Genomic DNA, 27795 nt, shown 5'->3' with positions numbered 1-27795 from the left:
TGAGGTGAGTGCAACAGGACACCAATCATTGAGACATGTTATCTTGGTTTTCTTTGGTACAGGGGCAATGGTGGGTATTTTGAAGCAGGAGGGATCTACACAATGTACCAAGATGCAGTGAAAAGCTTATCTTGCATACTGTTCATGCAGCTTAAATCATTTTACAGTGCACTGAGGTAAACAAGGTAAAACAATAATGCAGACTAAAGTGTAAAAATTACAGAGAGTGCAGGTGAACAATAAGTGCAAGATCACAGTGAGGTAGATTGAGGTCAAGAAACCATAATTGTACAGGAGGTCCATTCAAGAGATGGAGGCTGTCCTTGAGCCTGGTGGTGTATGCTTTGTATTCTTTGCCCAAAGGGAGAAAAGAAATTCTTTTGAAGATGGGCAAAGAAGCAAGGTATTATAAAATTTCTGTAAATGAAAGACAGGTAATCGACTTGACTAAAATTTGGCTGATGGAATATAATGTGATGAGTGCTTCTGTCCAGAGAGGTCTAGGTATCATTTTAGATGAAATATGGTTATCAAGGCACAGTAGCATAGTGCTTAGGACAACACTTCACAGTATTAGCAACCTGGGTTCAATTTCTGCCACTGTTTGTAAGGAGTTTGTGCGTTCCTTCCATGACTGCATGGGTTTCCTCCCGGTGCTCTGGTTTTCTGTCACAGTCGAAAGTTCTAACAGTTAGGTTAATCAGTCATTCTAAATTGTTCTGTGATTAAATTGGAATTGCTGGGTGGCGAGGCTCGAAAGGCCTGAAGGGCCTGTACTGCACTGCAGCTCCATAAATGAATGTCCAGAGTGGGTGGGATCTTTGATTATACTGACTGCTTTACTGAAGCAATGATAAGTATAGACAAAGTCCTTAGAGCAGAGGCTGGTTTCTTTGAAGTGTTGAGCAGTCTCCACTACTCTTCAGTTTTGTGCAGTCAAGAGCAGAGCAGTTGAAGCTATGATACACCTAAATAGGATGCTTTCTGTAAAAATTGGTAAGAGTTGACAGAGCTTTCTTGGCTGTGACATCCATGTGGTTGGACCAGGGCAGATTATCGGTGATCACTCCTGTTAACTTGAAGCTCTCAACTTCAGCACTGTTGATGTAGACAGGAGTCTGTTTACCTCCTTTCTGTCTTGGCGAAATCAGGGTATTGGAATGATGGTGTTCTTCCTTAAAGCAGCATGGAACTAGAATTTAAAGCAGGGAGAGGTTAAAAATGTCTATTACAGTAGTAAATTGGATAATGAGGGATTTTATTTGTGAAACACCCTGGTTCCATTGGCTACCTAAGTCTAGGGAAGACAACCTCCGGCCCTGCCAAATGTGTGAGATTGAGGTACGGGCCCATCCCAAAACCCCCTGTTTGTGTGGATGCTGCGTGATTCGTTACCCTGTCACAAATAAATACCACAAAATAACAGATGGTACACCGCATACAATTAAACGATTTAACTTTATAATTCCTAGTTTGACTACAGGGGTAAAGAAAAAGCCAAAAAAAAAAGGGCCCATTTTAATAAAGCAGCCTAATGTGCACAAGTTGGAGTTCAGTTTCCCCTTCGCCAATCCTCCTTCGATCTCCCTAGGCTTCGTTGAATCGTGGCCCCGCTCCAGGTCAAGACCTCTTCTCTCCGGCATCTTCATCTCCCGCTGAACAAAAGACCCAGCTCACCCCAGTGCCAGGCACACAACTCGAAAACACAAGTCCTTCATTGGATGGTTCACATTCTCTAAAGCACCCGTTATCTCTAACCATATCCCAACCACTGCTTCTACAGAAAGACCATTACGTTACTAGTGAAACCTTTCCCGGGGTGTTACATTTGCTTTGTATTTTTTTTTTTTGCAGCACTCTTGGAAGAATCATTAAAGTGACCCAAGAGGTAATAGATTACAGGGAGTGGATCAGGAAGAAGTGGGGTGCGGTGAAGATTGTGGGATCATCTGATTCTGGTACGTAATGCTTTCCTGCGCTGAATTGATGTAGAATTAAAGTATAAATCTCATTCTTTAATAACATCATAGTCAAGTAAACCTACTTTGGATCTAACAAAGCTTCTTTCTCTTCACCTGGTAGGACTTGGCCTAAGTCATATCACCTTTCACGTAAAATGTTTTGCATTTTTACTACATTTAATTAGGGTCAATTTTATTTTAAATGGAGCCCATTCACCTTGTATTTTCAACATGCAAGTACAATTAATATTGTAAGTTTAATTTGTTATTTTGGGATGTAACAGCTAGAACAGAAATATTGTCATGCTAAAATACAGTTGATACAAGCTAAATGTGTAGTAGGAAAGCTTTTAGAAATCAAGAAAGCGTGGACATTAGGAAAAATCTGAAGGGATGTAGTTTGAGAAGTTGTTTAATAAATCATCACTCAAAAATGTGGTCTATGATATTAGTCATGCTTGAGAAACTACCTTAAAGTCAGGAAACGGTCAGGTTTATTATCACTGTCTTGGGTATCATGAAATTTGTTTTGTGGCAGCAGTACAGTATCAAGACACAAATTACTTTTAAGTTCAGAATAATTTGTGCCAAACAGAGAAATAACGAGATGGTGTTTATGGTTACACCAGAGAGTAATAGTAAATGATTGTTCAGACAGGAGGATATATATCACTGCTGTTTCCCAGTGATTGATACTTGGACATAGTGCTAATATTGATCACCATGTGGCATATAGGTTAAGGTTTTCCAGATTTGTGGATGGCATCCACTTGATTGAGATGTAAACAGTGGGAAGGATGGTAAGTGTCCAAGAAAGGGCAAGCTAGATGAATGAGCAGAGAAGTGGATGAAAATGAATAGAGCAATGTGCAGCGATATACTTTGACCAAAAGTATAAGGGAAGGCCATATAGACTGACAAGCACAGGGTCTGCAGGAACAGAGACTTGAGTGTGTGGCAAGAGCAATTTGGGAGTAAAGCATCTGGAATTCTAGTAATACCACTCAAATGCATTGAAAGCAAAGTCTGAAGTTATATTAAAACAGTACTGAACATTATTTAGGCTTCAAATGGAGCAATGTCCAATTCTGGTGGTCAGATAAACATCAGAGTCTTGGAGAATGTTTTAATAGCATGGTTCTAATGATTGAGGGATTTCAGATGTTGGATTAGGCATGACATACTGGACAATACCAGCTTTTCAAGTATTTATGAACTGGAGTCAATATGTTTTAGCGTGGATAGAGCATTGGGTAACGAAAAGAAAAATCATTAAGTTGACAAATTGTAACTATAGGGATCAGCTTGGGGGCCTTGATGAGTTGGCCTGTATTATAGCCTGCACAAAAAGACAGAATTTTCTGAAAATTTGAAGATGGTCAAAGAAGCAGGGCATTATAAAATTTCTGTAAGTGAAAGACAGGTAATCGAATTGACTAAAGATTTGCTGATAGAATGTAATGTGATGAGTGCTTCTGTCCAGAGGGGTCTAGGTATCATTTTAGATGAAATATGGTTAACAAACCGGTGAGTGAATAATTGAGCCAATGGAATATTGGATTTTATTACAAGAAGAATGACCTTTAACAATAAGATTCTGATTGGGTTTGCCTGTGTAAATAATGAGATTTTCTTTTTGTATAGCAAAATTAGGGGCATGGTTTCAGAATAAATAGTTGCTCATTTAAGAATAGTAAGGAGACCTCTAGTTGTAGTTAAATGTATTGCGTCTTCTGTCAATGATAGACACTAATGTTTTTTATTAATTGTTGAGGCTCTGCCTGTTTTATTCATCTGAAGAGAACTTGGCTATTCTGACACGTAGTAAGATTAATGGAATTACCTGCTTTAATTTTTGTGGCTTGTTGATACAGTTCCCAAGAATGGGCAAATTGCATTGTGCTCTGCCTAGAAAAGATCAATTTCATCAGGAATTGTTTTGGGCTTTCTACCAAGGGCCAAATTAGTGGTGAAGCAGCAGGTGTATAAATGCAGTCCTCTTACTCACTGCTTTTGGTTCTAATCTGCGTCATTGACCATGGTTCATAGTGCTCAATTATCTCAGCACTACCCAATAGCTGTGGGTCTTCCTTAGTAACACACAACATGCTGGAGGAACTCAGCAGGTCGGGCAGCATCTATGGAAAGGAATAAAGAGTTGATGTTCAGCACCGAGAAATGGCAAATCTTCAATTCCTTCGATGCTGCCTTTCCTGCTGAGTTCCTCCAGCATTTTGTGTGTTACTCTGCTTTTACAGTATCTCAACATCTCTAGTGTTTAGTTTTTCTTGGTGAAGTGCCTTAGGCCCAACGATCTTCAACTGCTTCAGGATGTTCTTTCCATTATAAGCATAAAACTTTTTAATGAATTCATGATATTCAGATCCTGCATGCAGCAAGACCTAAGCATCATTCATTTGTGCTGATGAGTAGAAAATAAAATCTGTAACACAAGTTTCAGGCAATGATCACCGAGTACTTGACATTCAATATTTCTGTCTCAGCCCTCTACATTCACCACTTCCAGACTTGGAAAATGTTCTGGATAACTCTAAACTCGCTAGGTAAATTCTGCTATATGGAAGGGCAGAAGGTTGGTATCTTGTAACAAGAGATCTGCCCCCTGATTTCTCCAAGCACCTTCCACCAAATACTCTGCTTGAGAACTTGAGAGCAACTTGAATAACTTGATCAGCACTCTGTTCATCATCCTAGCTACGGTGTGTTGGTGTGTATCCTGGTCAAAATGATTGAATTGTACAGCACAGAAATGGACTCTTTTGACCAACACGATCCATGCATAGTGTAATGTCTATCAACGTTAATCCCACTTGCCTGCCTTACACCTGCATCCTTTCGAATTTCCTATCGGAGAACCTGTGCAATTGCCTTTAGATGTTGTAATTGTATGAACACCTGTCTTGGCAGCTTGTTCTGGATAACCACTAACCTCTGTGTGGGTGGGGAGGGGGATCCTTCTCTTTTAAATTTCCTCTCTAAACTTCCTTGGAATTCCTTAAATTATTTCCTCTCCCACTTTGGAACTGTGTAGGTTTCCCTGGTTTGTGATGAAAAGACTTAGAAACCCTTTAAGGTCACCATTCAGCCTCCTATGTTCCAGTAAGAATAAACCCAGTCTCTCCTTATAACCACAGCCCTCCATTGCAAGCAACATCCTTGTAAATCTAACTGCTCTCTATATTGCTATGATATCCTTTCTGTGATGTGGCGACCAGAGCTGTACACAATACTCAAAGTGGAGTATAGCCAGTGGTTTGTAAGGTGAAACATGATATCCCAATTTTTTACTCAACATCACCCGTGAAGTTAAACTTCATAGTTTTCACTACCCCACCCACATTTATCACCTTATTCTGGGAGCTGTGGATTTGCATCGCAAAGTTTCTCTGTCGTACTCCAAAGATTTCTGCCTTTTACTCCCCAATTGCATCATCGTGCACTAGTCTAGATTAAATTTCATCTAAGTTCTGCCCAACTTTCAGCTGATCTGTATTTCACTGTATCCACTCTGGGTCCAACCAAAGGTGCAATTGTTCATGCTTTGTCTGTGGTTATAAACAACATCAAGTACTCCAAGTCTACCCCATCTAAGAGTTGCTCAATAGCGATGGAGATGAACTTTGTGGATTGTGTTGCCATCAACTGCAAGATGATGTCCAAGTCTGCAGAGTGAGTGATTGTCTTGGACATTTTTCTTGTGATCGCAAAACCCCATTGGAGGTTGGTAATGTAGAATACTGGCGATACCAATGACAGGAAAGCTGCGTGGCCTCAGTTTCAGTGTGGACTAGACCTCAAGCCACAGGGGTCACCTGTTGCAGCTACCCGGGGGAAGATGCTGAAGGAGGTGTGGGAGAGGTGCAGCAGGTGTGCTAGAGTCCATGATGTTTGGGGACTGGCCCCTCCTGTCGGTGCAGGAGGCAAGGGGATTTGTTTGTAACATGTTGGCTTGTTCTTGCCAACAACATCCAGGCACCATCAATCTACAGGACATGACACCAGCGACTTGAGCTATATTATAATTTTTGTGTGACTGTATGCTTACTGCTATCTAGTGTGTTATGTGTCCTGTGCTGTGTATGACTGTTGGTATTGTGTTTTGCACCTTGGCCCCAGAGGAACACTGTTTTGTTTGGGTATTCATGTGTGGCTGTATGACAACTAAACTTGAACTGCATTTGGAGAAATGCCTATCCACTATAGTTCTGCCAACTGTGGATACAGTTTGTCAACATGTCTCTGATCCCTTGAACTTTAACCTTCTGGACTAGTTTACCTTCCATCTGTGACCTTGTCAATAACCGAAGTCCATTGTAGACCATATTTGCCACTCTGTATTCATCAGTTTCTTAATTCATTAAAATCTCAGTCAGTTTTAATTTCCTTGCAGAAAACTATGCTTACTCCTGATTACTGCCTGCCTTTTACAAGTGAACATAACCCCAGTCTCAGTCTTCCAGCAACTTCACTGTTACTTATGTAAGGCTCACCAGCTTGTTTCCAGGCTTATCCCAGCTGTTCTTTCCTCTTTTTCAACAAGGGGCCTTCACCCATGGCTAACAAAGTTCAAGAATCGCTATCAGAATCACAGTAATTTCTTTGCTTGTTTCCCTTGGATCCTGGGGTAGATTCTGTCAGGCCCTAGGGTCTTAAAGTACACCAACATCAATACCACTACATCATGATACAGACAGATTCCAGAGTATTAGTTTAATCCTTAATTCTCCAGCCTCCACATCCTTATCTAGATCCAGACGAAGGGTCTCAACTGAAACTCAGATTTCCCACCACAGATGCTGCCTGACAGTTTTTCCAGCATTTGTTTGTTGCTCCACATCCTTTTGGCCTTCCCTGATATCCCTGCTCAGGTGCAAGCTAAATTAATACTTCCCTCTGCCTCGGACATCCTAATCATTTATATAAAAGAAACCAGAAGCCCAATCTCTCTTCTTCTCTCCCCTGCCCCCCCCCCCACCACCCCAAAACCAAATCCCTGGGACCAGCTCTTTCGTTACACATTCTTCTGTCCTACTTTCCTATTTTTGTTTAACATGTGGCACAGAATTAATTCCACCATTACAACCCATGTGATCTGGTTTTCAGTTTACAACCAAACTCTCAAAGTTCTTCTGTTATTAAAGCATGTATAACTTTCTACAACCTTGAGGTTTGTCTCCAGCTACAAAACAGAGATACAATAGAACCCACTTAAATAAACAGACTATCTAACACCCAATATGCATGAAAAAATACATTTTGCAAACAACAAGAGCAGACAAACAAGTGAAGTTCACAGAAGTCTGTAGCCAATCCAGTATTTTGTTAGCTGCAGGCCACAGCCTCAGCTCAGTGGGGAGACAAGTAAACCTCGCGGAGCAGCGAGCTGAACTGGCATACCCTATCCCTTGCCTCTGGTTCTGGCACTGACCTTTTCAATCTGTCCCGGTGCTTAAAACAGCCACACCATGGGTTGATCCTCACTCTCTGACTCAGACACTGCTGCCTCGATATGCTTTTGGGCCCAGACCCCACTGCCTTGATTTGGCCCATACCCTACCTTTCCAATTCAGCCTGGCACTTAAATCAATCAAACCCTGAGTCTCTCCTCACTCTTGGGCCCAGGGCTGGACCACATCACCTTGACTCTACTGCATCAAATCATCTCCAAGGCTGCTCCAGCAATGGCCAAACATTGGCTTATTCCTCACTCTCGGGCCCTGGCCCCATTGTCTTGATTCGGCCCATACACGCCATGCCGCAGCCATCCTGCACCTTCAAGCCTACATTCATGCTGCAAAAATGGCAGGTAACTTTGGCATTTCTAAATTCTAAATTTCTTTTGCACAACCATATTTGTGTTATGTTGCTCGGAGTATGTCACTGTGATGAAAACCTTCACCGCATGTGGTTATAAAAAGCCATGGATGACAACAGAGGTGCGTTCACTACTGAACGCCCGTGACACAGCCTACAGATCGGGGGACAGGAGTGCGCTTCGCTCAGCCAGGTCTGTGCTTTCACTGGGGATCAGGAAAGCGAAAAGGGCCTACGTGGGCAAAATACATGGACACTTCTGTGACACAGGTGACACCAGACAGATGTGGCAGGGAATTAAAGCTCTGACAGACTACAAGATCAGGCAGAAAACTGATGACAGCGACACTTGTCTACCAGACAGGCTTAACAATTTCTTTTCCCGCTTCGAAGCATCAAACACTACAGCAAGGGGGAGAGCCAGTCCCTTTTTACCATCTGACCAGCCGGCTCCAATCATTGATCCAGAGCAAACATGGAGGACCCTTGCCAGGGTTAACCCACGAAAAGTGGGAGGTCCGGACAACATCCCTGGACGTGTGCTCAAGGAATGTGCTGATGTATTAGCAGATGTCCTGACAGACATTTTCAACATCTCCCTTAGTCAAGCCATTGTCGCCAGATGCTTCAAAACCTCCACAATCATCCCTGTAGCAAAGAAATCAGTTGTAGCCTATCTGAATGATTACCGTCCCGTTGCCCTGACCCCCATAGTGATGAAATGTTTTGAACGGCTTGTCAAGCCTCATATCACAGCCAGCCTCCCCTCATCGCTGGATCCTCTACAGTTTGCTTATCATCCAATTCACTCTATGGAGGACGCAGTATACACCACACTGCACACAGTTCTCTCTCACTTGGACAACAAAGACACTTATGCCAGAATCCTATACATTGATTCAGTTCAGCGTTCAATACCATCATCCCGCAGAGACTAGTGGAGAAACTGTCGCTGCTTGGCCTTAGCACTGCCATGTGTCGCTGGATTCTGGATTTCTTGACAGAGAGACCACAGTCAGTCCGTGTTGGCAGGAACATCTCTGACTCCATCACACTGAGCACTGGATCCCCACAAGGCTGTGTGCTTAGCCCATTGCTGTTTACACTGCTAACACATGACTGTGCAGCCAGATTCAAGGAGAACCTGATCATTAAATTTGCAGATGATACCACAGTGGTGGGGCTCATCAGCAAAAATGATGAAACCATGTACAGGGAGGAGGTCAAACACCTAGAGAGCTGGTGCAGGGATAACAACTTGATGCTTAATGTCACCAAAACCAAGGAGATGATCGTCGATTTCAGACTGTCTCTGCCTGAGCACACACCCCTCAGCATCAGCGGCTCCACGGTGGAGAGAGTAGAAAACATCAAGTTCCTTGGGGTGCAGATCTTAGACAATCTCACCTGGTCCAGGAACACCACTGGGATTGTGAAACGGGCCCAGCAGAGATTGCACTTTCTGAGGAAGCTTAAACAAGCATCATTCCCCACTAACATCTTAACTACATTCTACAGAGGCGTGGTTGAGAGTGTGCTGACCTTTTGCAACACAACCTGGTACTCCAGCTGCAGTGCTGTCGACAAAAAAACCTTGCAGAGGGTGGTTAGGGGAGCAGAGAAGGTTATTGGGGTCTCCCTACCTTCTGTCCAAGATCTCTTTCAGAGTCGATGCCTCCAGAAGACCCGGTACATCATTAAAGACCCCTCACACCCTCTCCATGAACTGTTTGTTCTTCTGCCATCAGGCAAACGTTACAGGAGCATCAAAACTAAAACCACAAGGCTACTAAACAGCTTCCGCCCACAGGCAGTCAGACTGCTAAATAGCTGCTCCACCTGATTCTGCTTTGGACACTTTTAACTTGCACTGGACACTTATAGCTGATTTTAACTGACATGTGGCTGTTGTGTTTTACTATTTATTGTGATGTTTATTATTTAGTGTTGCGTTTGTTATGTTATGATTGCACTGCCCCTGAGAAACGCTGTCTCATTCTGCCCTACAGAGCTGATGTACGGTTGGAATGACAAAGTTTTTTTGAATCTTTTGAATCTTTTTGAATTAATATTGATATTAGCATCAGAATTGATATGGGCCATGGCTCTGGCTGCTCGCCCTCTTTCAAAATGTTCTTTACCCCACTCTGAGCAACCCCTATCCCTGGCACCTGGGAGGCAGTCCTAAATAGTATTATTAATCCAAACTACTGTTGGAAATGAAGAACTATCTTACCTTGCCTAACTGTATATTGCCACCCATCCTTCTCCGTGAAACCTCACTTGTCAAAGTCTCTGTACTTTGACCTCAACCACAGCACTTTGACCTCAGTGACACCTGTTCTGAAAATGGCCACTCCCACTTTTCCTACCTCCCATTCACCAATTTACAGGTTTGTTAATCCTATGGAAGGGTGTAAGGCAATAGACATTGTCTATGTGGACTTCAGCAATGCTTTAACATAGTAGGCTGGTCTAGAAGAATTAGTTCATATGGGATGCAGTGTGAGCTAGACTGTTGGATATAAAATTGGAGTCAAGGGTAGTAGACCCTTGGAGTTGATGAATTGGAGTGAAGAGGAGTCCGAGTAGTGTTTTTTTTTTTCCTTAGAGGCCTGTGTCTAGTAGTGCTGCAAGGATTGGTGCTACTGTTTGTATTAACAACATTAATGTGAATATAGGTGGTATGCTTAATAAGTTTGGATGACAGTGAAATCAGTGGTATAGTGTACAATTAAGGTTATCTAAGATTACAGCAGCATCTAGATTTACTGGGAAAGTAGACCAAAGAAGGTGAATTGGAATTTAACACAATGTAAATAAAGTACTGCATTTTAGGAGGTGAAGTCAGGGCAGGATTTGCTTAGTAAATGGCTGGATCCTAGAAGTTGTTGTAAACAGAGACCTAGGAGTAGAACTATATAGTTCACTGAATGTGGGGGCACAAGTCGACATTGGTGAGGACTGAGTTTGGTGTGCTTGTCTTCCTTGCTCACAGCATTGAGCACATAGAGTTGGAATGCTGTGTAACATTTGTACAAGATGTTAATGAGACTGTATTTAAGATATTTGTGTGCATTTCTGGTCACCCAGTTATTGGAAGGCCGATACTAAACTAGAGAGGGTACAGAAAAGATTCTCACAGATGCTTAACCAGGACTGTAGGGCATGACATTCAAGGGAAGTCCTGATAGGCTGGGACTTTTCCCTGCGGTGAGAGAGGTTGAGGGGTGAATTCATAGAGGTACTGTATATATAATCATGAGGGGCTAAGATAATGAGAATGGCCAGTCTTACTCCCAAGATGAGGGAGTCTATTGCTCAGGGGAGTAGGTTAAAGGGGAAAAAAATTTAAGAGGACTGAGGGGTAACCTTTTCACAGATGGTAGTAGTATGTGGAGCAAGCTTCCAAAGGAAACATTCAAGGTGAGTACAATTACACTTGAAAGACCTGCGTAGGGAAGGTTTTGGGGGATTTGGGCCAAACACAAGCAAATGAGACTAGTTCACATAGCTACATTTGGCTGTCATTTTCTCTCTGACATTGGCTCTACTTCATTGGAAGTTTGGGGAGATTTGATATGTCATCTTTCAAATTTCTGTAGATGTACTTTGGAGAGCATTCTGACTAGTTGCATCACAGCCTGGTATGGAAGATCTAATGCAGAGATCCTGGTTGTAGACTCAGCTTGTTCCATCATAGGCACAAACCTCCATGCCATCAAGGACATCTTTAAGAGACACTGCCTCAGCAGGTGACATCCATCATTAAGGTCCCTCACCATCTGGGACATGCCCTCTTCTCATTATTGCCACCAGCAAGGAGGACAGGAGCCTGAAGACCCACACTCAATTCAGAAAAGGCTTCTTCCCTCTGCCATTAGATGAACCTTGCCTCACTATTTTTTTTGACTATTTATTTTGTAACTTGTAGCCTTTTGTCTTTGCACTGTACTGTTGCTGCAAAATGACAAATTTCATGTCAAACAAGACAGTGATAAGATAACGTTCAAACTGATTCTTGTGTATTTCTATATGTCTCCTTGTTCTTCCCAAATCAGATAATGGTGTTAAGATTGAACCAGTGGATAAGACTACTAGTAATATCAACAGAGAACACCAACAGGGCCGAGATTCTGAATCTCCATATAGCCAAGCATCGCCTATGTCATTGTCCAGCCCGCAGCAGCTCTCATCTGCCTCCTCTTCATCAGCTGCTTCACTGTCTGGAAGTGATATAGTAAGTATGGTCATCCAGCAAAATGAATAGCTTTAGTAGTTCATGTCCAATATTGTACTCAAAATTACAGCTAAAATACATTTATTAATTATTTGGAATAATAGGTTGTTAAGTTACTATTTTGAAATTGATCTTGTGAAGCCAGTTTATAGTAAATCTAATATATTGACATCAGTTGCAATAGCACTATGAAAGTGTTTTTAATGGTGCTTTTGACAGGATTCTGATTCTACACCATGCACAACTCCAAACCTTCACCACTTTGGCATCCCTGCATTAGCTCCTTTGATGGCAACTTTAGCACCTACACTGCCCATCCCAAGTGGGAAACCACAGCCAAATATAACAGGTGCATTGATAGTGACTTCAAATACTCAGGTGAGAAAGTTGTTGTCCTTTGAGTACTTCAATCTCCCTTTTCAACTTTCAAAGTCAGCAGGTCTTGAGCATAAGCAAATGTAATCCAGGGTGGCCAATCTTTCAGTTGACAGGCCATCAAAATAAGTTTTAGTCCATTGCTCGTTAGGGTTTACCAGTAGTTCTAGAGACTTTGTAAAACAGTTGTGTTCTCTATTCTTGTTACCATTGCTCTCTTTATTACAAGAGAATCCTAACATCATGATCTCCATCTTGAATTTTGTAAAGTATTTACTAATTCTATGGAAGCTCTACTTGCGCATTTCGCAATGTAAGTTTAACAAAAATAATTAATTTCCTGGGTTCTGCACCACAGAGTACTTTTCTAGTAACTGTTTTAATTGAATTATTGATGGATAACATTCTGAACTTGAATACCCACTTTGATAATGAAGACTTGAAAGACAAAATGCCTATTAAATGAAACTAGTTTTAGAAGGAAGCATCCATTCTGTTTCTCAATAAAAATTTACATAACTTAAAATACTGCAATACTTTCACATCCAGACTAGCCACTTCATTGCTCAATTGTGTTCTAAAAATGACTTGTGCATAATTACTCATTTCTTAATGGTTAATACTCTCTTGGTGTGGTAAATGTGTCTGCTGTAGCTCCATGGTTGAGAAGCAGCTAGTTATGACTGAATATATTCATCCCAAGTGGAGGAGGTAAGGTGGATGCAAGGAAGGGAAGAAAAACTCACAGCAAAATTCTGGGGTGGAAGATTACTTTAATGGAAAGCCAAGCATATCTATCTAAAAATCGGTACAAGTCCTATGTTAGAAATGGGACATTTATTAATTTTCAGTTATTCTGTTTATCTAGTTTTAATAAGGTTTTATGTCAAACCCTGTACTGTGGTAAAGAACTTTGAGAAAAAATGTTGGTCTGAATTTATAATTTGTAAGATGTATTCATGCACCTAGGATTCATGCAGCGTTTCAACAAGGAATTGCGGATAAACCTTGCTCCATTTTATAAAACCTCGTATTTCAATATTTGATGATTGAGCTACTTTGACTGCAGTTGAAGTTGTGCTTAACACAAGTGAAATTGGAAAGTCTACAGAGCCAGTCACACATCGTGGGACCAGTGTCCAAGAAGGCCAGGAATAGTAGACTTCTTTTTGGAAAGGATTGGAGTTGATGAATGACCTAAGCTTCATTGTCTTGAGGCCCATTATAACTCATTGGCTATTGTTTTATTTAAGAACAGTTAATTCAGCACAGAAAAATGATCTGGACTTTTTGTCATAATTGTGTCTGTACTGTGATGGCTGAGATGGTTTATTCACTGATCCTTCAGAGGAACAAAGTGATGCTATAATAATCTAAAACCTTAGATGGCTCAGACCATTCAATTCTTAAATCCCACTACTTTCACAGTCTGTTTTCTCCCAAGTAATTATCACTTTGCCTTTAATACCTCTTTGCAAAGGTTGTGGAAAAGTTTGTATGAAATTTGTGCCTGTTAATATGCAATTCCATATTTGGAGACACATGCAATATAAACTTTCTGTGACCTAAAAAGTTGCACTGAACTAACAGAATTTAGCTTCTGCCTTCTATTCCACGTTGTAATTTTTGCCATTGTCATGAATAAGAGCTTTAGTTCAATATTTGTGTAAACTTTTCAAGACAGCTACTTAAAATTAAATGGAAATGCATTATAGAAAAGGCCATTTTGTGGAACCATTTGATACCAGTATTTACATACCACTTAAGACTTTCATGTCATCCTTTGTCTAACACACAGGATAACACAATCTCTCCTTTTACACTAGGCTTTTGTTTCCTTTTGATGTATCTATGCTATACATTTAAATCACTGCATATGTTTAATATAGGAAGGAATGTTCCTATTTATGATTTTGACTCAATGGAAGTTTTAAACAATTTAAAACACGCTGCAATTATTTGTTTAATAGATTGCGTTACTGATAATATTTTGTATGTGTTTTAGAATTAAAATGTCATTTAAGATTATAAATAAGAAGAGCAATGAAGCTTTAATGCAAGTAATTTCATTAGCAGATTTTAATTTCTTTTTTAAAGTAGCCAGGTAATTAATTTTGTCAATTTTCTACCATGTACAGGCTAGGATTGCTGTCTCACCAGCCAGTATTGGTGTTTCCACACACCCTGCACTTCCTTCCAGGCAGGTTGGTATTGAAGGAGCACCATTGAATCCTGTCACTGCTGTATTTCCTATCCCCCCTACTGCATTCTCTAGCCTTCTGTCAAGTCTATATATGCATCACGAGGTAGGAACCAGTGAAGTGAAAATAAAAATCAACCACTGCAGTACTAGTACCAGACTGAACTTATACTTTTAGAATGCACAATTTGCAAATTTCTTAAATGGTGATACTTGCAGGATAATTTTGACTTGGGGTAGTAATGTTCTGTACAATTAATAATTAGAGAATAATTGTCTTAAACTTTAATAAAGGCTTTGAGCAACTTTTGATGCTACATATATGCATATGGAAAAACACTAGAGGTCAGACCTTGTTTCCCAATAGCTGAAGGATGATGTCTAAAATGGGAAATCTAAAATGAAAAGTAATTAGTACACCTTGTCAGTCAAAGGCAGGGCAAATGGGTGGGAGAGGAATTCATTATTTTTATTCAGTATTTATATATGCATGTTGGACCATATTAAATATTTGGATTTATGATTTTTTGGGGGGAAATTAGCCAAGTAACTACACAGTCCTGTTCAGAGGGGAATAAAACTGATTTTTGAACAGGTCAAAGGAACAAGTAAGGAATAACGTAAGCCATCAGGATTTAAATGGGTTACATTTGGGAAGTTAAGACTGTGTTCCTTCTAAAATTGTCCGAATAGGTTTTATAAAAAAAAAACCCATTTCATAAGCTTTGAAACAGTTGAATTAGCACTTGGCTAAATTTTGGCGTTAATGCAAGGAGGAATTACAGGTGAATGTGTTGAATTCTTGAATGCTGTTTTAACATTGTAATTTGATCTGTTTAAACTGTGCAAAGTTTTGAGTTTGGTCTCTAGACTGCATTATTTAAATCTTGGAAAACAAGAACAGTGTGGTATTTCAATTGTGCATATGAACAGAAGATAACTTTTCAATCCCTTTTCCTGATTGGTGATGCTCCCAAGAGTAGTAATCTTTCTCACTGACTGCTAACAGGAACACTTGGGTGAAGTCTGAGGAACTAGTGATCTGCAATAACATTTTACATTTAAATTTCTGAAGATAACTACAATGTTTAAAATGAATGTCTGTTTTCCTGATATTTTAATGGTTTTAATTGGTCTCTTGGAGATCAGGATTCCTATTTATTGACTTTGTTTCCCTTTTTGTCTTTTATAACATCACAGCAGCACAGTGGGCCAAAGTATTCGGTGAAGGGACTCCATAATCAAGGCTCTAGTCATAATTCAGTTGGCGGTATGAAGCAGCCAGTCATTCACAGAGGGCATAACCAATATAATCGCACCATCTCTAAAAGGAGAAGACAGACAAGGGATACCATAACTGTTAGTTTAAGTCGGTAGGGGTGTGCCATTGGAAATCATCCTCGGTCTTCTTAAAACTGATTTCAACATCAGACTGGAAATAAAGACCAGCATTTACTTGCAGTTAGTGGGTATTGGTTAATATCTGCAACTGGCTGTTTGCATGTGTCCGATTATGATGGTTGAACTCCATCTTACAGAACATATCATCTTGTGCTAAGTATTTGTGAAGCCTTATTGGATATGGAGGTTTTGCTTTCCATAGTTCCCAAGTCGCTGCTGGAACGGCTCTGGTGATAGACCTGCAAGAGCTTGATGCTTTCACCACAAAACTCTGCAGTTGATGAGCATTTCCTGCATTTCTTCATGGCAGAGGCAAACTTAAGGAATCCTTTAACCCGAGGGTCATTCTAGTAGCTGATCTAGATGGACGTTTTCATGGCAATTAGTTTTGCCGCTTCTTAGTCATGGTTTCATACATATATCAGAACTTTTTACTCTGTACATATTGAACAAATTGTATCATTCGTGCAATAACTGTTTTCAGAAGTTTTTATTTAATTTTCATATGATGTTATTATCACATGTTTAAGTTATATTTAAGTGGAGGAGGGAAACATTTTTGAAGTTTACAAATCCTTTCCCAGGTTGCATATTCTAAGTTTGTAGAGGATTCTTAGTTTGGCAGGTTTGATATTTAAGCTGAGTGTGCTAACACTGTAAGGGATTTTGTTGAGTAGTTCTGGCTCCTTGATTCATTATATAATGCTCAGTACTAACCAGAAGTTTTAAGGAAAGTTAGCGCAACTGGAATCATTTTTTCTTCTGCTTTGGTCATTATTTGTGTTTTAGGCTGCGTTTTCTCAGGGTCTGTTTATAGTCACCTTGAATCTATAACTTCTGATTTGAATAAGAGCCAGAAACGCAAGTCTTAACAACACTGAAGAAGCATACTCAAATTTTGTCCGAACTCGGAGAACTTTGTTCAGTGTTTAAAGTCATGCTAGTCATAAAAACATAACCTGTTAATGTTGGGGTCCAAATGGCATTTATGAATGATGTTCCCAGCTAACAGAATGTGGTGGAAGGAATTATGTTGATTCTATTAAAGAATCTGTATACCAGTATGCATATGTTCTATTAGGAGCAAAAAAGTACTTCTACTGTATGCATTTGTAGGAAGTGTTTTGATGCAGTATTGCAATGGACAACAAAGATTTTAACTGAACTGTAATGCTGGCACTTAATGAATATTACTCATGCATACAGTTAGACTATGCAAGATTTTTTTCATGACAACCACTGTTTTGTTACCTTTTTGGAAGAGAGAAAAACTACAGCCTGCCTAGCCCTATGTTTTAAAGAATGTACCACAGTTGCCCTGAGGGATTTGATCTGCCTTCTGTATTGCCTGAATTAAGTTGAAATTTAAACACGAAATGAAGAGGTGCCGACCCAACTAAACACTAATAGGTGGATGAAGTCCATTTGTGGAGGTGGTTTTGTTTGGAGATAATATTGCCATGACATTCAGGAATTCGAAAGAAAACACTTGGAAAATTTTCAAGCTTAGTCTTTTCTCAGCAACGGTATACAAGGACGTTTCATAATGTTACTTCTATATCATTGTGTGATACTGCGAGCTCACTGCCATGATTTTCTGTTGCATGCTGTTGACTTGTTTAGCTGGTGTGCTTTTTATACTACAACATTCCAGTAAAGTCCACACTTTGTACAAACTAATTTCATGAAAATAATTATCTGTAAAATTCATTTTACAGGAGGGTGAAATTTGTAGAAATTTTGTTGATGTAACATTCAAATTTGCCAGTTGAAAATTTAGAAAAAACACTGCAGATGCCAGATATCTGAAATAAAAGCAAATGGTTGGAAACAGTCAGGTCGACCAGCACCTGTGGAAAACAGAAAACTAGGGTCTGTTCTAGGGTCTTTTACCTGAAATGTTAATGCGGTTTCTCTCTCCTGAGATGCTTCTTGATGTGCTGAGTGTTTCCAACATTTTGTTTATAAATTTGTCAAACTGCCCTCATGAAAGTGGATATTATAATAATCATGGAAACTTCCAAATACAGGTGTTTGTGCCTCCACTCCAGTGTAATTAGCATGATAGTGAGTCAAAATATTTCAATTCATAAAGAGCATTGTAGAATAATGCAGTGCAGAGAATTAATTTGTTCAATTATAGATTATGTATCAATAATTTCTATTCATTCTTGCTGTGTAGAATGATAGGTATAATGTAAAGCCAAAATGAAAGTTTCGTAGCTAGACATTCCAATGCACAAACAAATTTTGGGGCAATATTTTGCCTGTAATGTATTCTAGATGCTGCATATCATTCCACATAGTGACAGGTGTTTCCCTATGCCACTGTTTTGAAACTGCTTTTCATTAATGCAGGTCATCTAGGTCTCAGCATTTGGGTTTCTCTGTACCTTTGGTTAGTGAAACTGGGACATCTTTGCTGTACAGTTAGAAGGCTTTAGTTTCTCATGATTGCTTTCAGAATTGCGATTCCTGTCGATAATTTATTAATATAATTGTGACTTAAAATTGGACACAGGGTGAACAGATATTGCTAAGTTTTCTAATCTGAAATAAAAAGTAATGAAATCAGGGTGGTGTATTTTGCACAAAATCATAACAAGCATTGTTAGGATATCTGAACCATATGCTTTGATTTTCCACAAAGTGCCCGTTTAAAAAAGAAACAACTGTGACTTGAGTTTTATTTCCTTGTAAATAAGGAAATTTTTGATTATATATTTATAGGACATTCATTTCACCAAGTTTCAGCCATAGTAAAGTGATCTTGTTTTTAATTGGCTCAGTGTATTTAAACTCTTAAATTTAAGTGAATTTGTTTCCAGTTGACATTGATGCTACCTTTGCTGACTTTGTAGCATCTTGTATAACACTAAATCCTAAATTGTCACTTAGTTTCAGATTTTCTTAACTGTTTATTATTGTCAGAAAATTTCACGTTTTCTACAATTGTTTTGTAATTCCACTGGACTGAATCTGAGAGGGCTAAATTATCAGAATTAGCTTCTGTAGCAATTAAACTCTACCAGTTACAAAAATGATGAGAACAAATTATTTTTATGAAATTACTGTACAAGGTATCAGTTATTCATACTGGTGATCCCACCAAACAGTACAGCTCAAACCAAAGCTCAAATGATGAAGGGTGAAATTGTGCTGAAATGATTTTCTATTGATTATAACATCTAGCTATATAAGCTTCAGCAATGGCAGAAACACATTACTTTGTACATATTCGGTTTATGCAATTAACATCTGAAAATGCTGTGTATTTTGTGGTGCTAGATAACCATCTGTATCATGTTCAAGTCGTGTCATGGTGAACAATGAATTAGCCAGATTACCACTGTGGGGCTGTACGTTCTTGCGTACAAAAAAAGAATCGTGTTTAGGACTCTACTGGGGCAACTTGTTACGGCAAGTGAAAATTCAACATATTTTTTATGTATAGTTTTCTATTCTTTGATTATTTTTAATAAACTTACTGAAACAATTGTATTTGATCTATTGTACAACTACATTTGAGTATGTGCGAGTGTGGGCCAAGTCACAATTCTTGTGCACTTTATCTTTTCCAACTAATTTGCATTGATGGATTTTAGAATTGGTCGTGATTAGTTTTAGAACGAATGCTAAGCTGAAAATGCACACCTAATGAAGAGTCTTGGTCCGATATATCAACTGTTTATTCCTTTTAGATGCTGCCTGACATCCTGAGTTCCCCCAGCATTTTGTGTGTTACATCAAAATTTTGCCTTCAAGGTTATTACTTCTGCCATCTCATGCTTTTTTTTACAGAGCACATTCTTGGTTAAATCATTACTAACTTGATTCTGTCCCACACAATGTAACATTCGCTTCACCCTTTCCTATTTTCCACTCAGTCCTGAAGATGTTTCCTTGAACAAGATATGGCATTTAACGGTTGAACTCTTCACCTTTTTCATCTGGCTAGACTTCAAAGCCTGTGCAAAACTATTGCTTCTGATACTATTCCCATTCCCTTCTTTCCCAACCTGTCAGGCTAGACAGCCAATATTGTTCCAGCCTAAACCTCACTCTCATCTTTCCCTGCTACATCCACTCATGCTCTTTTGGAATTCTTAACCTCTTTCCTTATTTGAACTTCCTCAAAGCAGCACTCAGTGCAAAACAGGAGACTATTCAGTCCATGCTGACTCAAAGGGAAGTCATCCTATTTGTCTCATTCCTACTCATTTTCCTCTACCCATACAATATTCTCATATGCCAACGAACTCTCCTTTGATTCAGTTTTGCCATTTGGTTAAGATGTAGACAATTAACATATCTTTGAGATGTGGGAGGTAGTGTTGCAAGATGAAAGTCCAAGCAGATAACGAATGCCTGAAGCTGGGATAAAGCTAATTTCACTGATGCTGTGAAGCAGCAACACTAACCACAGTAACAACATACCACTCTTACTCTATTCCCATTTTATTGCCTGGTCCCAATGCTTGCAAGTTCTCTTGACCTTTCAATCAGTTGTTGTTTCCTGCACCAAATCTGCCATTTTTAAACTTCTCCCTCAAAACTCAACCTTGCCCTCTTCATCCTACATACCGTTGTTTCATCTCCAACATTCCTTTCCTCTTGATGGCTAAATCACAAAATTCAAACTCATTCCTGAGTTTGAATACTTCCAATTGTTCCACCAACATTGGTTTGGTTCAATTTCACTAATATTCTGTGATTAGCACTAGTACCTTGAGTATTTTAGTCATGATGCTTCACGTGACTTTTTTAAGGTTCATTGGCTTACTATTGCCAGAGGTGTGATTGGAATGATCGAAATTGTTTTGTCCCTCTCTCTGGTCCCAAGATGGCAGATTAATTTTGTTGTGGGTTGTAGCCATTTTAGCTAAGTTTGTCTTTAGAACATTGTATCAACCTGCCAGTGGTGACCACCTCTTTTCATTACTGCCCCCTTAGGAACTCTTTGCCATATGATCTTTCTTGGTTTCCACCTTTTCTGGACCTATTCATTTATTTTCCACTGCCCTGTAAACTTAGGTTTTGTAAGCAACGTTGTTCATCTGTTTGCAAATATGATGAAAGGCCATAACACCCCTTTCTCTTCCAATTCTACCTTGTCTGCTTATTTCCTGCATTTTCTCTATTTACTACTTGTCTGTTACCTCAGTAAATCGTGGCATTTTTCACCCACTCTCTCCACTTTGAAAGCTTAAAAAATTGTGCCTTGCTTTTGTCAACTTCAAGTACAAACACTTTGGTATTGAATGGAGTAGAGTTGTTGTACTATCAGACATTGTGGATTGTTCTTTGAGCAGCCATTCACCTAAAGGACGAAGTGAATAACTTGATAGATCTATGACTACTGAAGAAGAAACCAGAGCTGCGGTTTTCATCCAGGTGAACACATTATAGAACTGCAACTGCAAAGATTGTGGTTAAGATTTAAGTTATGGATTTTTGTGCCTTTAATATATTAGGAAATGGCAGAAAATGAAAACATCAATCTACCCAAAATTGTGATTAAATTAGAGTCCTGCTATTGTAAATACATACAGTTTGTTCAGAACCATGGGTCGCGTGTCACATATGCTCCAGTCTGCTCCTTGGGTTGGAGAGTTGGGCTTAGAAAGCAAGCACAGTCCAGCAAATAAATGTAAAGAACGGTATATTGAAAGGAATGGTGAGGGATTCCAACGCCCCCCCCCCCCCCACCATGGGTAAATGTATAAGGAAGTAGCAAATATTAGATGTAAGCCAAATAGGATAGATGACCAAAAGATGTGTGGCCTCGGGTATACTGGTTCTTGCCCACTCCATTGAATTCACATGTGAGTGTGTAGGCATTTCAGTCTGCTCAGTCATCGTGTGAAATTATGACTAACCTGTATCATGTTTATATAGGCCATACAAATGTGGCTTTCAAATAACAGTGGTGTAGCATTGAGTTGCCAATCCATTGCTCTTTGCAAGATTCTAATTTCTGCCATGGTTAATGGAAAACTAATACTTTCTAATGTCTGAATTAACAGGCTCTGATTATTAGTTATTTCTTCATAGATTTCTTCATTGGAGCAAATGTGACTGGCCACCATATTTTGGTAATTATTATCAGTGTACACTCAGATTTCAGTGGCCCTCACTCTTTATTTCATGTGAAATATAAATGGAACTCAAACATAAATAATCTCATGTTTGTACTGAATTCCATCAGGACATTTGTTCTGTGTGCTCATCTAAGACTTGAACTTAAATGGAGGCCATTTGATGTTTTGTGACTCTGGCAGAGATAAATAATCCAGTCTAATTGCACCTTCCACCATTGGTTTTGGATCTGCAGATCGTGGCTCTTCAAGTACATAAATGTTTCTGCTTCCACCACATCTCTGGGTAGGGAGAGGGTGAAGATAAATCCTTGTCTCATTTCCCATCTAAGCCTTCCAGACATTCTATGTAATTTAACATCTAAGCCCTCTGGCTTTTGCTTGCCCAATTGTGGAAATTTACAGTCTTGGCTCCTTAATTTTTGATTTCTGAAGCATTCTGTTCACTTCCAAAGGAAATGGCCTAAACTTGTTCCATCTTTCTTCCAAGCTGCCATTTCCCAAGCTCAATAACATCATTGTAAATGTGGTCTATCCCCAAGACTGCAATTGTACCTTACCTCGTGGTGATCAGAATACTGCCTCGGTACTTCAGAAATGCTTTAATGATTATTGTAAGCAGATTCAGAGTAACCTTATTTTTATATTATGTGACTTGGCTACAAATGAAAACGTTCTTTTTGGCCATCTTATTCACCTGTCTAACTTTTAAGCACTTGGGCTTATTTAAAATTTCTCTTGGCACTCAGCACCCTCCCATTTATTATATATTGCTTTGCCTTATTATGCTTTTCTAAATCTCAAACTTGCACTTCTGGATTAACACACAAAATGTTGGCGGAACTCAGCAGGCCAGACAGTATCTATGGAAAAAAGTACAGTCGACGTTTTGTGCCGAAAGCCTTGAAGGTTTTGATAGATGCTGCCTGGCCTGCTGAGTTCCTCCAGTGGTTTTTTGTGTGTGTTCTCAGATTTCCAGCATCTGCAGATTTTCTCTTGTTTGTGACTTCTGAATTGAATTCAATTTATTGCATATTCTCCCAATCATGGCAAAGCCGTTTGTTAAGAACTTTGCCCATGTGCACTTGCTCTTCAGTGGACCATTTTAACATCTAAAAGGCCTTACTCTACCTTCTTGCTTGTGTGTACTCAAATCATTTTTGATTTTTTTTTACTTTGGCAGTACTTTATAATAGTACTTTTTCTAAAGTCCCTTTATTTACAGACATTCTATGTTCATCTAGACTTCTATATTTAGCTCCTAGTGTCTCATTTACCTTTCTGCTATATACTTTGATAGTCAAGGATCTCTAGATATGGCAGTTTTGTCCAGTTTTTGGGAACGAGTTTACCTTGAATAATGTAAAATGACATTCTGATGAAAAGTAAAGGAATGCTGCTGTGTTAGAGATGCTGTCTTTTATTTACCTGCCGATCAACAGCACTGAAACAAATTAATCTGGTCACTGCAGTCTGTAAGATTTTCTGACAGATTTTTGTTGCAGCAACACTTTTGCATCAAAATAGCTCTGCTTTGAACGGTGTTGAAAAGCTGATGTGGAAGTCACTCTAAATCAAAACTCAACCCTTACTGTACTTGAGATGGATGTATTATGATATTTTCTAACTGAAGTTCAAATTGGATCCCTGATTTTTTTTTTCTGACAAGCAGCTAACTTTATCTAGCAATTATGCAAAATGTTTTATATTGCATATGTTTAGCATTTGGAGTTTGTGTGATGCTGTCAATCAATGCAATAGTGATTTAGCTGTCACTGAGTTGCCCATATTTCATTCAATATTCCCTATCAGCTATAGTTGCTTCTGCAGAGGAAAGCAGAGAATGGCTCAGATCCATAAATCTTTCATTCCTGAAATGTATGAGGATCCATGCTCTTATCTCCCAGTTCTGAAAAAGAATGCGTGTGTAAACTAAGGCTTTCTTAATCAATGGTGACCTGCAGGCAGAGATCCAGCTACAGCTTACCTGTGCCAAATATCCCAGACTGCTCTGCACTGGACTATGCTCTGTAAGGAAGTTGTTAATACCTACAATTTGAGAAAGATTCGTTTTCCCCCTTAAGCATGGACCTTGAAGTGAAATAGGTAAATATACAGGTTTGGAAGCTTCCAAAGTTCTTGTCCTTTCAACTTCTGCACATTTCACTGAAGTAGACAAATCAGTCCTCAGCAGCAAATACTTTAATAAATAAAACATTCAGACTAAGATTAAAGGAACCAGTCTGCTGAATCCTATTTTCTCCCTAAGTAGTAGCTTTCCAAATTGGTTTGTTGGGTTTAAAACAACCATGCACCATCCCAATATGACTGCTACCGTGCTAGTGCAAAACTTCTCTTAATTGTTGTGAGCTACCTAGTGTAAACTGGATTGCACAGTTCCATTGCTGCCTCCAGATGAGGCATCATCACGCTGGAAGCTGCTTCTGTCCTGTTACCAGACCTCTGCTCTTGATACGCAGCTTTATTCCTAGAAGGCTACAGTCTGCTCCTAGTTGGCTACAAGCAATACACTTGCTGGAATGGACAACTGTTCCAGTAGTAAGGAACCCTCCGTAGAGAAAACAGAAGAGTCCTCTATCAGTTGCTGTCCTCCATACCCCTAATTCCTCATGCTCGATCTCACTACCTTTCAACTCCCCGGCCCTCACTGCCTTATTTTGACCATCCCTATACATTTATATCCCTGATCAAGAAGGCCTTAGATTTTCCTGCTTTCTGAATAAAACAACCAACCAATTCCCCTCCAACACTATCCTCCATCTGCCAGAACTGATCCTCACCCTCAACAATTTCTCCTTCAGTGACTCTCACTTTCTTCAGACTCCAGGTAACCATGGGTCCAGCTATTCCTGTCTTTTAGTTGGCTACATAGAATAGTCCATGTTCCAAGCCTTCCCCAGTACTGCTCCCCAATTCCTCGTGCTATATTGGCAGCAGCATTGGTGCGGCTTCATGCACCCGTGCTGATCTCATCAATTTTATCAACTTTGCCCCCTACTTCCACCCTGCCCTTAAATTCACTTGGCCTATTTCTGACACCTGTCTCCCCTTTCTCGATCTGTATCTTCATCTCTGGATCGAGGATATAAATGTATAGAGAGTGACCGTCCATGGCGAAAATAAGGCAGTGAGGGCCAGGGAAAGGTAGTGAGGAGATCGAGCATGAGGAATTAAGGGTATGGAGGAGAGGCATCATGAGGATATAGGTGAGTTGACTAAACTGATGAGAAAACAGAAGATGGGGTAAATTGAGGTTACTCACTTTGTTACACAACATGAAAGGAGAGCATTTGTTAAATGGAAGATTAGATAGTTGTATTATTCATGGACCACTGAGTAACAATATAAAGGGCTGCAGATGTTCAGTCGTGTGTTCAGAAATCTTTTCTGAATAAAATCACTGAAAATGGTAATAGTGCTGACTGCCCAAGTTTCCACTAGCTGCTCCCGTTTCCTCCCAGGATCCAAAGATGTACCTTTTTATTAACATACTGATTCCCACACAATCTTGACTATACCTCTTCCCACTCTCTTGTTTTTTTAAAAAAATTACATTCCCTTTTCTCAGTTCCTCTGTGTCTGCTGCATCTGTTCCGAGGATGTGGCTTCCTTTCCAGGACATCAGATGTCCTCCTCCTTCAAAAAACAGGGTTTCCTTCCCTCCACCACTGATGCTGCACTCACCTGCATCTTCTGTTTCCTAGACATCTGCTCTCACCTCATTTTCTTGCTGCCTTAACAGTGATAGAGTTTCTCTTGTCCTTTCCTATCACCCCATGAGCTTTTGCATCCAACACATCAATCTCTGCAACTACTGCCATTTCCAAAGAATCCTACCACTAGACACATTTTTACCTCCCCTCCACCCCCCCCCCTTTCCACAGGGATCTGATTCTCTTGTCCATTGATCCCTCCCAGTGTTTAGCACTGCAAGCAGCCCTAGTGCTATATCTTCCCATTCACCTACTCACCTACTACCTCACCTCTAATCAGGGCCCCAAACAGTTCACCCATTACTCTGTTGGGATTGTCTATTGTATCTAGTTCTTCCAATAAGGCCTCTACAATGGTGAAGCCAGTCTTAAATTGAGGGATCGCTTCAGCGGGCAGCTCTGTTCCAACTGCCAAAAGCGGAACTTCCCAATGACCCTATGTTTTAACTTGATTCTTGTTCCGGCATGTCCATCCACGCCTCCTCATTCCACAATAGATGTCAGATTGGCGGAGGGTGTGTAGCGGTGTGCCTCAGGGATCTGTACTGAGTCTAATGTTGCTTGTCATATATATTAATGATCTGGATGATGGGATGGTAAATTGGATTAGTAAGTATGCAGATAATACTAAGATAGGTGGACTTGCGGATAATGAAGTAGGTTTTCAAAGCTTGCAGAGAGATTTAGGCCAGTTAGAAGAGTGGGCTGAAAGATGGCAGATGGAGTTTAATGCTGAAAAATGTGAGGTGCTACATTTTGGTACGACTAATCAAAATAGGACATACATGGTAAATAGGGCATTGAAGAATGCTGTAGAACAGAGAGATCTAGGAATAATGGTGCATAGTTCCCTGAAGGTGGAATCTCATGTGGATAGGGGGGTGAAGAAAGCTTTTGGTATGTTGGCCTTTATTAATCAGAGCATTGAGTATAGGAGTTGGAATATAATGTTGAAATTGTATAAGGCATTGGTAAAGCCAAATTTGGAGTATTGTGTACAGTTCTGGTCTCCAAATTATAGGAAAGATGTCAGTGAAATTGAGGGAGTACAGAGGAGGTTTACTAAAATGTTGCCTGGGTTTTGTCTTCTAAGTTACAGAGAAAGGTTAAACAAGTTAGGTCTTTATTCTTTGGAGCGTAGAAGGTTGAGGGGGGACTTGATAGAGGTGTTTAAAATTTTGAGGGGGATTGATAGAGTTGACGTGGATAGGCTTTTTCCATTGAGAGTGGGGGAGATTCAAACAAGAGGACATGAGTTGAGAGTTAAAGGGCAAAGGTTTCGGGGTAACATGAGGGGGAACCTTTACTCAGAGAGTGGTTGCCGTGTGGAACGAGCTTCCAGCAGAAGTGGTTGAGGCAGGTTCAATGTTGTCATTTAAGGTTAAATTGGACAGATATATGGATAGGAAAGGAATGGAGGCTTATGGGCTGAGTGCAGGTTGGTGGGACTAGGTGAGTAAGAGTTCAGCACGGACTAAAAGGGCTGAGATGGCCTGTTTCTGTGCTGTAATTGTTACATGGTTATACAATAAGGCCACCCTCGGTGGAGGAACAACACCCTGTATTCCCTTTGGGTAGCCTCCAACCTAATGGCATGAATACCTATTTCTCCTTCTGGTTTAAAAGAAATCCCTCCCCTCCCTTCTATTCCCCACTCTGGCCTCTTACCTCATCTCACCTGCCTATCACCTCCCCTGGTGCTCCTCCTCCCCTCCCTTTCTCCTATGGCCCACTTTCCTCTCCAATCGGATTCCTTCCTCTCCAGCCCTTTACCTTTCTTACTCACCTGGCTTTACCTATCACCTAGCTATCTCACTCCCCTGCCCACCCCCATCTTTTTTATTCTGGCATCTTCCCCCTCTTCCCTTCCAGTACAGATCCCTGAGGCACACCACTACACACCCTCCTCCAATCTGACGATCTATTGTGGTATGAGGAAGCATGAAAGGTC

At 40.0% G+C, this 27795-nt stretch overlaps 1 protein-coding gene across 3 annotated transcripts in view; it reads left to right on the top strand.

Moving 5' to 3' along the window:
• The window catches only part of tent4a (terminal nucleotidyltransferase 4A), a 39188-nt gene extending 19687 nt beyond the window's left edge, over positions 1–19501 (top strand). Inside the window, exons 8-12 of one of the 3 annotated variants that reach the window (XM_072283267.1) lie at positions 1855–1958; positions 11858–12036; positions 12256–12414; positions 14550–14615; positions 15812–19501. In XM_072283267.1, coding sequence (XP_072139368.1) covers positions 1855–1958; positions 11858–12036; positions 12256–12414; positions 14550–14615; positions 15812–15988 — 685 coding nt within the window. In that variant the 3' untranslated portion in view covers positions 15989–19501. Of the gene's footprint in view, positions 1–1854; positions 1959–11857; positions 12037–12255; positions 12415–14549; positions 14718–15811 lie in introns of all 3 variants that reach the window. The other 2 variants (XM_072283266.1, XM_072283268.1) reach the window with 2 other exon arrangements.
• The last annotated feature ends 8294 nt before the right edge of the window (positions 19502–27795 follow it).

This window comes from Mobula birostris, chromosome 19 (assembly GCF_030028105.1).
Source record: "Mobula birostris isolate sMobBir1 chromosome 19, sMobBir1.hap1, whole genome shotgun sequence".
NCBI classification, from domain to species: Eukaryota; Metazoa; Chordata; class Chondrichthyes; order Myliobatiformes; family Myliobatidae; genus Mobula; species Mobula birostris.
This window is presented reverse-complemented; position numbering and strand designations above follow the sequence as displayed.